This window comes from Eucalyptus grandis, chromosome 10 (assembly GCF_016545825.1).
Source record: "Eucalyptus grandis isolate ANBG69807.140 chromosome 10, ASM1654582v1, whole genome shotgun sequence".
Classification (NCBI taxonomy): Eukaryota; Viridiplantae; Streptophyta; class Magnoliopsida; order Myrtales; family Myrtaceae; genus Eucalyptus; species Eucalyptus grandis.
This window is the reverse complement of record NC_052621.1, coordinates 37236129-37248558: the sequence shown is the minus strand read 5'-3', so window position 1 is coordinate 37248558 and position 12430 is coordinate 37236129. Positions and strand designations below refer to the sequence as shown.

At 40.0% G+C, this 12430-nt stretch overlaps 2 protein-coding genes across 2 annotated transcripts; one reads left to right on the top strand and one right to left on the bottom strand.

Annotated features, from left to right (window-relative positions):
• Positions 1 to 453: 453 nt before the first annotated feature.
• On the bottom strand, positions 454 to 855 carry LOC104423168 (uncharacterized protein At1g15400). The gene has a single exon (XM_010035639.3). The coding sequence runs from the start codon at positions 853 to 855 to the stop codon at positions 454 to 456; it is 402 nt and encodes a 133-aa protein (XP_010033941.2).
• Positions 856 to 7907: 7052 nt separating this feature from the next.
• On the top strand, positions 7908 to 11723 carry LOC104423166 (aspartate racemase). The gene is made up of 2 exons (XM_010035637.3): positions 7908 to 9314; positions 11149 to 11723. Exons 1-2 carry the CDS (start codon positions 8589 to 8591, stop codon positions 11428 to 11430), a joined length of 1008 nt encoding a protein of 335 aa, XP_010033939.2. The 5' UTR covers positions 7908 to 8588; the 3' UTR covers positions 11431 to 11723.
• Positions 11724 to 12430: the final 707 nt, after the last annotated feature.

Below are 12430 nucleotides of genomic sequence, written 5' to 3'. Positions count from 1 at the left end.
GAACAAAAGAAATGAAAAATTAAGGAAAGAAACTATCAAGGAGAGATTATTCACGAGATAAGCTACACCCCTGAAAATTCTTGGGTTAGGGTTTGTGGTCGACGGAAGATTTCGAATCATCAAGATTTGGCATGCAGTTTTTACAAAGATTATGCGTATCCTACATTAATATTTTGCTTTTCTTGACGGGCGAATTTATGCAGAAAATCGTATGTGGCAAAATCTAAGCAAGCAGAAAACAATTGAACGTTGAAATAGCACTGTATAAGGAGCAACCGGACCAATATACACAACCAGAGAAAAGAAAAGAAAAGAAAAGAAAAGCACCTTCAATCTCCAATCGTTCTTTCGAAAATCCTCAACCTCACTCGTGACAAGATCAAGCAGCATGAGATCTCGAACACCTCCTAGAATTCACAGTTCAAAGTCCTAAAGAAAGAGGATGAGGAAGATTCATCTGGCCTTACGCTTGCCGGGCTTGTTGGCGTGCTTCCTGGCCTTGTGGTGAGCAGGAGGCGGCTTCCTGAAAGCGCTGCAGAACCCGCAGGCGGAGACCCTCGGGGACGGCGGCTCCACCGCCGGCGACACCCTCCCCGTGGAGGTGCGGTAGCCTCGTCCTCCTCCGCCTCCGCCGCCGCCGCCGTTGGATTGGCTTCTATCCAGCGCTGGAGTCACGTTGATTCTTGGAGGCCGGGTCGCGTCCTTGTTGTCCCTGTCCTGCTCCTGCTGTTCTTGCTCGTGTTGCTTCACGATCTTGTTCAGCTCGCCTGACAAGAACCTGTCGTCCCAAACAAGCCCCGACGATCCTTGTCTCCTGAACGATACCTCAGATCTCTTCAAACCCATCTGCTCCATGATCAATTTTCTCTCTCTCTCTCTCTCTCTCTCTTTCTGTGTGAACGTTGCTGAGATGATGAGGAGGAAGGAGACGTTTTTTCTCCTTGTTTTGCCTTTTCTCCTCTTTTCTGCGGGCTAGTTGTTGCAAAGTTGGACTTTTGTGCGCCTGCATTTATACACGATGAGATGATGAAATAGGAAGTTTTGGTGCTGTATTCCGAGTGGAAAAAGTCATCGCATGGCTAACTTAGTCAACATTACTTTTTGTTACTTTTTTTTTTTTGTTATTTTATGTTTTAAGACTTAATTTTAACGATAGTTATGACAATACTCAGCAGAGCTTCATCAAATCCATTAACCGCTAAAAAAAAATTAAGTTTCCCCCATAAGTGGGATTCAACTAGGGTTACATGTTTCAAGGAAAGAATAATTATGACAAATATTTAATAATTATGCTTAGTCATTTGCTATGCTCACTAAATTTTGGGTCTTGTCTTAGCTAATTTATGAAGCGAAGTGCATATTTCCTAGGTCGAATTTTACCTACTATATTAAGTGACCTTGGCAATAAAATTAAACATGGAACAAAGGAAAAGAAGAAGAAGAAGAAGAAGAAGAAGAACGCCAGGTAATTTAAGCACGCCGTCGTCCAAGACGCGGAAGCTTTGTTTGGGCGTGTACGTTGACAGGCTTTTGGAATCTCTTTGGAGTCTCAGGCAGTTCAACCGCGCTCCAACAGAAATACTATATTCTAAGATGGTCAGATTAGAACGTCTGTCTTATGGAGAGAGCTAGGACCGTGTCTAAGCAAATCCAAATCATGCCCTCGCTCGAATATCTAAAGAGGAAAAACATGGAGGGACAATCCTTTGTCCCTCACCTCCATGCATGGATATGACGATAGAAGAGAGAGTATTCATCTGCATGTGATTAAAGAAGATTGGACAACTTAGAGAGAAGTTCAAGCTAGCTTGATGGATCTTTGATCTGAAGCTGGGAACTCGAGTTTCACCTGTAGCCAAAGTATCAGAAGAGATGGCCGAGCATAATGGGAACTAGGGTCAAACTACTTCGATGGGTTGGCTTTCTTTCCAGCAATGAAAATGGCCTCATGGACTATTCGCATGAACTCATTCATTTACCTTGTCAGAGTCAACAAAGGCATATGTGTAAACAAACTCATGAACCGCGCACCTATTTTGAAAGAGAATTAAGGGGAGTGAATTTGAAAAGTGGTTTCTCTTATCCACGTAGCACGAGACTTGGACTGGAGGGTTTCTGCAATCTTTCAAGGGAGTCTTGCAGATATGGGGTACTGTGTAGTTCCGAAATTCAAGGGCTAGTCAAAATGGGGATTGATGTTCGCCCTTACCATGATTGAGCTCATTGGATACGGCAACTTCCAATGATAGCAACCAGGAGAGGCCGGCAAGTAGTTTGCTTGTCAAAAACAGCATCGAGCACTAATTGAAGTGTGACTCATCATCATTATCATGATAAGATCAGCATCACCCCACACACATTAAGATAAAAATGAATAGTATGCGCAAATTTGTGAGGGAAAATACAAGTCCTACGCTGCAATTATGGACGATGATGAGGTAATCAATCAGGACTTTTGCTGCTACAGACGTGGTGGGTCCCAGATAGATTTTGCAGCATTTAGTAAGCTGATCACAAGACTGAGGGGACCCTTGCCACTACTTACTGCCAAAACATTATTGTTGAAAAATTAGGAATTGCATTGAGCTTTTCAAGCAAAGTTTGATTTTGAATGGGCCAGTCGGTGTTGTGTTTGACAAATGCATGAACGATATTTAAGATCTTAGTGCAGATTTGAAAAGCTTTGTCTGCCCAGTTTCTGATCCTTGCACTGCTCTGAGTGCTTAGCTTCTTTTGGATGTGGCAATGAACAGACTGAGACCCATGGTGCATTGATTTGATGATACAAATGAGAAGACCTGACTGTGAGAGGAGAGCTGCTATAGCATTGGAAATTTTGCTGCTGAATGGCACTGTAGTCATGGAAATATAGAGGGCTCGGACCAAGCCTAAAGCGTAAGTCATGAGTCTGATAGACCAGAGTGCGGCTCAACACAGTCAATGTGATATGAATAAATGATCATGAGATAGAAACCAAATTAGCTCGAGCCGCGGTGAGTACTTCCGGGCACTTTTCAAAAGCTGGCGTTCTTTTGTGACTTACGATTGTATTGCCCGATAAGCTTCCTAACTTCGCAATGAAAACCATGCTCATTTTGAAACACAATGAAAGGTTCTTACGAGGCGGTAGAACTTGGGGAAGAATCAGATACAGTAGCTAAGCCCGAATATTGGGACTGCTATTTATACTAGAGAAATCGTCTTCAGTTGAGCAGGAAGGAGATGCATGGAAGGATTCGAATTCCACCTCCTCCAAATATCGTTATGAAAGGCGAAACATCTCATCAGCATAGAACAGCGTTCTGTCTTGGAGTCTCATCTTAGTGGTGGCAAGTGCATCATCCAAGGATGAGCATGAAGAGGCTCGATGCGAATAATGCTAGCTAACGTCGCTGGTCTAGATTAGCTTCCAATTCAGGAAGCTCTGCTGGATTCAGATTTGCTTCCAATTCTGGGAAGCTCTCCTGCACCATTGTCCAAATCCAAAGTTCCAACTGATCCATCCACATATTTTATCTGAGTTAGCTGATTGCCCAACAATCAGGGCAACTCGATGATTCCTGTAAACATTCACATCCCTGGCTTTCCCAACACTCTGGACCGACCTTTGAGGCTCTAGCCACCAATCTAAGTCGTCCCTGATTGAACCTACCCATTTTTCCAAGGGATCTCCGGTCATGGAACTCCATACAGCTCTCGCGATTTCTTAAGCTTACGGTTAGACCCTATGCTTCTCCTGTTCCTGATTTTCAGATGTAGCTGGTCTATCATGAGTTCAAACAGGCATCTATTGGGCGATCTAGATGGTGGTTATGAAGCTAGTTGGCTTGTGTCAAATTTTCAAGACTCACCGGTCTTTCCAAGCTCTGAAATCTTTTAGGAGCTTCATCGTAACTTCTGCATGCTTACTAGTTGCTCTTATGCGCCAACTGCAGCAATCATACTGCAAATTGTCTCTGTGGCGGTAAGAGCAATTTGCAAAGCTTCCATATTTTCCAGTGCTAACCCTTCAACTTTTGATCAATTTCATAACATCAGTAGACCAGGACCAAAGGGCCTATGGGGAACCCCATGCTATGCTTGCAAAATGCAAGAGAAAACCAATTGTCAATGGACTTTTAGGAGCAGAACTCTCCTGCAGAGATAAAGAGAACATGATCATTCTCTTTGCTTGCGTAATTGGTACAGTCATCAACGCTGAAGCTCAACACTGCAACAGATCTAGCCATCGGGCAGCGGACATAATAATATAGTCACAATGACCGAGCAAGCGATGAAAGTCAGATGAAACAAGCCTCGAGAATCCGTCGAAATAAGTCTGCAACATCCCTACTATTTAATTCATCCATCCCAAGAACAGGATATCGGATAGCCCCAAGAAGATGATCGAGGGGCAAACTCTCCTGCTCACAAGCTCAAATCGAGATACCAGTTGAAACCTGGCACTCAGTTTAGAAATCAAGGAATCCCCATGAGCTCCCACGCTCCATTCCAATCTAATTTTTTTTTTTTTTTGACAGCTGAATCTGTAAAACCCTTCATTCCCTTCACATGCAAATTTCACTAGAGAAAGAAATACCCGTGGATCTTATCAGCATAACGCAAACAAAGATAAAGCAATGTGAGCTGCAGTTCCACTCAATCATAGTCATAGACCATTAGTCTTAGTTTCCATTTGTGTAGATGCTCAATGCATATTAACAAATGTTATATTTAGTCATTTGAATTTCTAATTATGATAAAATTAGATAAGATAGGATATTCGACTTAATGGGCCGTTGTTTGGGTAAGGACCATTTGATATCCTTGGCCCATGGGCTTTCTGTTTGGACCATCATATGACTATAGAAAAAATGATTTATCACCCCTCAACTTAATGAATGGGAATTATTATTGACTTGTTATATTACTCTATTCTAACAAATTCTACATATATATATATATACACATATTAAAGTGAAGGCGTTGTGAATATTAAAGGTTGATGTGGCTTATCCATAACTTTTTGTGCTCTTGTCCTTTTTCTCTCCTTTTGGTTGAGAATTAATTGGTAAATTATTTTCATAGTATTTTCTTTTCTTTTTTTCCTTTTTATATTAGAAGTGGTAAGTGATTTTTCTAGATGATTTATCAATTGAGGAATATCAGGAATCCATCTCTTTTTGGTATTAATTTTTTTTGAGATGTTTTATGACTATTTTCGTTTTCAAAAGATCGTTGATCAATACTAGAGAATAAAATATTGCTATTTAAAAAAAAAATCTTTTTGTCTATGTTAAAGCTAAAATTAAAAGTTTGATTCTGGATTTGACCCTTCAGGAAAAATTCTTCAAAGGTATATGTTTGTGAACGTTGTTGCACCCAAATTACCAAAAGTTGGAAGTAATAAGCCAAACTTTTTAGACTTTCTAAATCTTTTCTAATAAGATTTTTAGTCATCTTTTGATATTTTGACTCACATATACGTATGATATGTTATTAGTATTTAACTATTGGTACTTCAACTACCGGTAAAAAACTAATACTTTGAAAGGAACATTCCACCCATTATCCTTTTCATGTGTAAGATGATATAAATGGAATTTATTCATGTAACCTAAGAAATTCAACTTTCTTATTTAATATAACAGATCGGGTAGTGTTCGGTCAACTTTCTCGTACCTCGAGTAATCCATTTTTAAGGACACGCTCCCTTCTGTCGAAAAGGTGCATGGAGGATTTTACTTGTAGAATAATCTCAAGACCACCGGAAAAGGAACATACTCCTTTACCATCTAGGTGAACACCTTATTAGTGAACAATTCCATTTTCAATTGCTTGCTTTTGAACCTAGTTTTTACATTGCTTTACCGATCAGTGAACTAACATTGACTTTAAATAAGTATTTCTTAATTATTTATCCTTCAAATATTTTACATATTTTATAAAAGTTACTGAATCACGAGGTAGCTATTGGTCTTGCCTTCGTCCTAATGGGGCAGCTTTGATGGCAGAGGTAGCTATTGCTTTGTATTTGGAATTGGGCCCTCCACTTTTTACGGCTCGGACATTAATATGGATGTTCTAGATTCAAAGGTGAGATCCGGTAATGGTCTTCGTGACCAAATACCTCAATTTTATTTATAACATAATATTTCATTTATCGTGTGGTTTCAATTTCAGTACGTGTGTAAGCTGATAGGACAAAGACAAGGGAAGGGACATGACATTTCATGAGGTTGTAACTATGATCACTGCTCATGATGGAAAATCATCAGCGGCTCGGACCACATAACGCATGGAGACCATTAGACGTGGCCGAGAATCGACATGCACCAGGCGAGAAACGGTCATCATCAGCAGAAGACCACACCCGAGATAGATAGGCCAAAGCCATCCTGACAAAAAAAGCATTTGGTTTTCCATGCTTTGCTTGGCCGCAAGCTGTGGCCCCGCGTACAGCATGCTTGACTGATTGGTAAGCCGAGATGTTCATGATTAATGTGATCGGTGAAATCCAATCTTTTCAACCCCATTTTCTCTACCATCCTCGAAATTACTTGAAGAGTCTTCATCGGCTCAAATTCAAATGGATAAGAATCAAGGAGATGGAGGTGGAGGTGGAGGTGGGACGAACAGAGATTGATGGCTCATGATTGATCATCACATGAGATAAGGATTTAGGATTTTGATAGGCTCAAAGGGTTGCGAATTCATTGGTCCTCGGTGTATTATTAGTCCTTCTCTTGTCAAGACTTGCACTAATCCATCCTCGTTGGACCATGATGCAAAAATCATATTTTACTTATGATAAAGGGAAATGAATAAGATAAGTACTAGAAGGATTTCCGTAATTAATCTTCAAGAAATGCCTTTAACATAAAAAGATAAGAATGTCTAATCACACTAAGATATCGAAGGAATCTAATTGTTACATTTGCCAATTGAAAGTCTAGCTTTACGAACAACAAATAATGTAAGCCGACACTCTTAAATTATGAATTTTTATATGATTTGACACATTATTGATATCGGCTGAGATCGACTTCAATAGGCTAAGGTCGGTCTTCTCTTTATATACTAAGATATCTTGCTTTTGTACTTATCTAAGCAAAAGATATCTAGAAAGATATCTAGATATCTAGGTGTATAGAAAGTACACAACATATTTCTGTAGTTCTAAAGCTCGGAAAAATGAAATTCCTTGCTTAGGGGCTTCGAAGGATGATACGATTACCTAAGGGGTAGAAGCCTTATTATACCAAAATCACATACATCGATACTAATTTAATGTGCTTGATATCATAATACATCCATACAAATCAGTTTATGGTGGAGGTGGAGGTGGGATAAACAGAGATTGATGGCTTATGATTGACCATCACATGAGATAAGGATTTAGGATTTGAATAGGCTCAAAGGGTTGCAAACTCATTGGTCCTCGGTGTATTATTAGTCCTCTTGTCAAGACTTGCACTAATCCATCCTCATTGGACCATGATGCAAAAGTCTTATTTTACTCACGATAAAAGGGAAATGAATTAGATAAGTACTAGGAGGATTTCCGTAATTAATCTTAGAGAAATGCCTTTAACATAAAAAGATAAGAAGGTCTAATCACACTAAGATATCGAAGGAATCTAATTATTACACTTATCAATTGAAAGTTCAACTTTACGAACACCAAATAATGTAAGTTGACATTCTTAAATTATAGATTTTTATATGATTTGACACATTATTGACGTACCAAAATCGACATACATCGATATGAATTTAATGTGCTTGATATCACAATACATCCATACAAAATCAGTTTATGGTTTAACTCATCAACACACATAGTGATGAAAATTCAAAATTCAGGAATTATTTGTGTTGTTTTCGAAAAGAAAAGGACTGAACAGTTCCGTTTCTTGGAATGTGAAAAAATGAACGACAAGATCGCTTGGATAGCGTTGGTGCGTGCTCGTAGTTGCTGTGAGGATAGAATGTGGAGGCGTTGCTGTTGCAGAAAAGAAGAGAGGGAGAGACCCCGTCGCGCTCGCGAAAGATTCCCTTCCACTTGCCATGTTCGGTTTGGGCCCCTCCTCCGGAGATGATTGGTCCCCGTGAAATCCCCTCGGGACTTGGGTGGGAGCTTCTCTCGTTTCCCTCCTAACTTCACTTAGTTTGTCTGTTTGCTTGAATTCTAGAGAGTCTCTCTGGGTTTTAGGGACTGGGTTTTGTTCTTGTTCTTGGAGAGGAATGTACTGTCATTCTTGGAAGCTTCTAGTGAAGTGAGCATTGTAAGTTTGGAAGGTGAGTTTCTTGCTTCTGGGTTTGCCTGTTTGGAGGCGTTCTGCAGTCTTTGGCTTTCAAGATTGGATTTTGCATGGTCATTTGGGGATTTTAGGAATTGGGTTCGGTTGGGGATGGAAAATAAGAGTACGAACGGGATGTTTCTTGGTCCGTCTTAGAATCCTGAGGTTGTCTTGGACTTCTTGATGGTCTTTTATTTCATTTGCTCTCCTGTTGCTAGATATTAGTTTTGCAGTTTTAGGGTCCCGGGTTGTTTGAGATCAGAATTCGAAATTTGTCGCTTCAGTGGTTTTCTGTGGGATAGGAGAATGTTCGATAGAGGCTTCACGGTGTCTTTCCCCGCGTTAAATTACCCGGCTCGGACATTCGGGTTTGTTAGTACGCACGGAGCACTGTATAGGAGAAGATCAAATCCAGATTTTGCTGTACCACCATCTTCCGTTCTTTTCCAAACTGAAGAGAGTGATAATTTACCAGAATTACGGAAGAACCAAAATTTGAACTTAGCTTCAGCCAGTTGTGGTTCTTCTGCTTCAATTCTCAGTCAAGCAGATTCGGTGGGCATAATTGGAGGAGTATCTGTTGGATCAACCCTGGACTTTGTGAGAAAGCTAGTGAATTGGAGTTCAAAAGTCGGAGAAAATTGTCTTCCTTTTGTACTTTGCTCAGACCCAGTTCTACATCAGGAACTGTTATCACATGAAAGAAGTTCATTTCCTTCAATAAGCCGAAAAAGTGAAGTTTCCAAGATGGACCATAAACTGATTGTGGATAACCTGCGCCAGAAGCGGGTCTTTCTTGAGAAATCAGGAGCTCGATGCATAGTAATGCCTTGTCACATTTCGCATTCTTGGCATGATGACATAAGTCATGGATGTCCAATTTCCTTCCTTAACATGGCTGAGTGTGTTGCTAAAGAGCTTAGCGAAATGAAAATGAAGCCACTTGAAGCTGGAAGCCCTCTTCGGATTGGTGTGCTCACAACAAGTGCAATTCTAGAGGCAGGATTTTATCAGGAAAAGCTGGAGAATGAGGTAATTCCATTCTTTCTATCCTCTGCATCTTAACATGATTGACATTTCTGTATTATAATTGGTCCAGTTCTTCCCTTAAAGTTGTATAACTGGAAAACAATGAATTGGTCTGACCGTTTGGCAATTCATTATGAAACTGGAGGGAATCAGACACAACAGATCCCATTTGGTTTGCTTGACTTTTCTACTAAATCAGTATCCTCTGAGCTCCTGAAAGCTTGTGGCTTTTCAGTAAGGAAAGCACACCTCTTGACTATGTTGAAGGCCTGCTAGCTGTGATATTTTTGCCTATAGCATCTTTCTCTCACCTTGTGCTGGACATATCCATTTATATCAATTTATTCTGTTGACTTCCCAATTTGTATAATAATAAGATGCTTAATGGCCGCCTAGGCGTGAGAAGGATGGTGGGTTCATAATTATAGCGGTCCTCCATAAATCTGGGTTTTCATAGTAACAGAGGTTGCAGTAAATGCAACGTGATAAAGAGGAGAGCACAGATGACTGATATGGCTCAGTTGTATAATATGATCTTTGTATGTTAGATGGAATAGTGAAAAACAGTGTGACACCTGAGAACTCAAAGGGAGTTTCATTTGTTATCACAGTTTGCTAAAGCATGATTACACAAAATGTTTATCAAGTAAAATGTAATGCTACTGGTCTGAGCGTAATTCCTGGTCTTGCATGGACCATTTCTCTTCTTTCGTGTAGCAAAATGTGTCATAATTTGTCCACTAGTATGCTTTAATTTGGAAATCTGCCATGAAGGACAATTAAATATTCATTTGATGTACACTATTCATGTACGCCATTCAAATATTTTGTGGGAGTTTTGTATGGCATATTGTGCTGATAATAAGATAGGAAAAAGGACATAAAATTGAAAGTTCTATATACAGGTATGATTTAGGTCATTGATGAAGAAACACACAATATAAAAATTGTGTTTTAGTGAATGCTGATATTGGAGAAGTACATCCTCTCGTTGCAATTCCTCTACCATGGCTATTTGCAGCCTCTACTTTGAGATTGTGTCAACCACCTCTAGGTTCCACTGAGTAAATACCAAGATTATTTTGCTGTGTTAATCGCCACTTCTGTTTCCTCATCATACTGCCTTATTCGCCTCCTGCACTTTTTATGTACCAACGGAAGATGGCAAAGATTAAATCCTGGAAAAGCAATTCTGTCTGATTTTTCCTGAGATACCCAGTTTCATGAAATTTCTGTTCCTTTGACTTTAATGGATGTCAAGTTAATTAGTCACCACAAAAGTTGACCATTTTTTATTTTATTTTTTGGGGTAGAAGTCTATGCTTTCTGATGGAATCTGACAGCGCAATCCTTCTTCTTCTTTTTCTCCTCATGCACAGAGGCTTTGCTATGTCCACTATTGTGGGCTCTGTGTAGTTACATATATAGTGCGAATTTGATGATAGCACTAGCAGGAAACCTTATCTTCCTGCTCGTCTGCTTGTGCCTTAAGTTGCTTGTTGAGGGAGTGGGTGGTCTAGATGAGGGCACTAAGTTGTGGTCATTTCTGTTTAACTCCCTTGTTTTCTTAGGAAGCTGTGCAGTCTACCCGATTGATGTGGTTGGTATTACAAGTATTGACTGCCCTTGTTGAAGACACATTTAGGTTCCTAGGGAGATTTTTGGGAGGTTTCATATGGACGTGTGGAGTAGCAACCTTTATAGGTTTTGGTGGGCTTTAAATCCTTGCCTTGAGCACGATGGGTTACAGGACATCCTTCATATCATTTACTTGTCATGTAAAACCGAGAGACTAAATTCTATCTGTGCTATCGATTGAGTGGCCATTTTCATGCAGGGATTTGAGGTCGTGTTGCCAGATAAAGCAACAATGGACCACACTATAGTTCCTGCGATTGAAGCTTCGAACAGAGATGACATGGAAGGGGCTAGAAATCTTTTGAGGATCGCCCTTCAGGTTCTCCTAGTAAGGGCAGTGAACACTGTCATCCTTGCATCCGACGACCTGCGAGATATTTTGCCTCAAGATGATCCTCTTCTTAAGAAATGCATAGACCCCGTTGATGCATTGGCCAGGTCAACTATCAAGTGGGCAAAAGCCGTTGAAAGACGTTCTTAAGAATAGATAGAAGATTGAATACTTGTGAGTGGTCGATGCTTGTTTTTCATTGAAAGGCTGTATAGTTTATTTGTTTCATCGATTGATATCGTGTACAGGTAACTTTGGCGATAAGAACTAGTTACTACATTATTCTCTGGCGATTGTGTCAAAAAGAGAGTCAACGTTGTAATTCATTTATAGACAGATTGCATTTGAGTAAGCTATTGGTAGCTCCCTCTGTGATCGGTTTTTGCCCTGGGCGATTCAAACGATCTCTAAATCTTTTCTTAAGCATACGAGGTTGGTTTTCATTCCCCCATGGTCCTTGATTGCATCATTATTGAAACGTGGATACAATTTGAGGCAGAATATAGACAGCTTAAGACCACTTCTTGGAATTTACTGTTCCTACTTTTGTTCAGCGGACTAGCTACAAACTCACCTGGTCGTTCGCAAGTTATGCTCTTTCCCTCCGACTGGGAAACCCAGGCCAATGCACTATTATCAGACAATTTCTGTTCTGTGGGAGACCAGAATATATCAAGAGGAATGCATGTCTGAGCTCAAGATCACCCAGCAAGAAAGCAAAGATTTTTTGAGTTCAGTTGTAAATCGCAGAAATGCGCAGATTTGTAAGCGAGCTTTCAGAGTCTAATCAGTCCTAAGCACATAGAGTTGCTTAAAATCTTGATTTCACTAAGTTCGTGTAAATGGCTGTCTTTATTGCTAAATCAAGGAAGACAAAGCACAGCAATTAAAGGTGGTCGTTTTCTATTGCTCTTCAAAAGATATATAGGCATGATACAAGATAAACTTTCTTATGATTAGCCTAGAGAATGCCTTGCCTGAAGAATTTTTATGGTCCAAGCACAAAAGGCTCAAGGACAAGTAATCCTATCAGCATCTCGATAGCCAGGTATAACTAGCAATTTAATTCTGAATAATTCCAATCTTGATCTATCGTTGGCATAAAGGTTCATGCTTGTAACCTTCGCCTTTGCATGTTCTGCAGCCATGT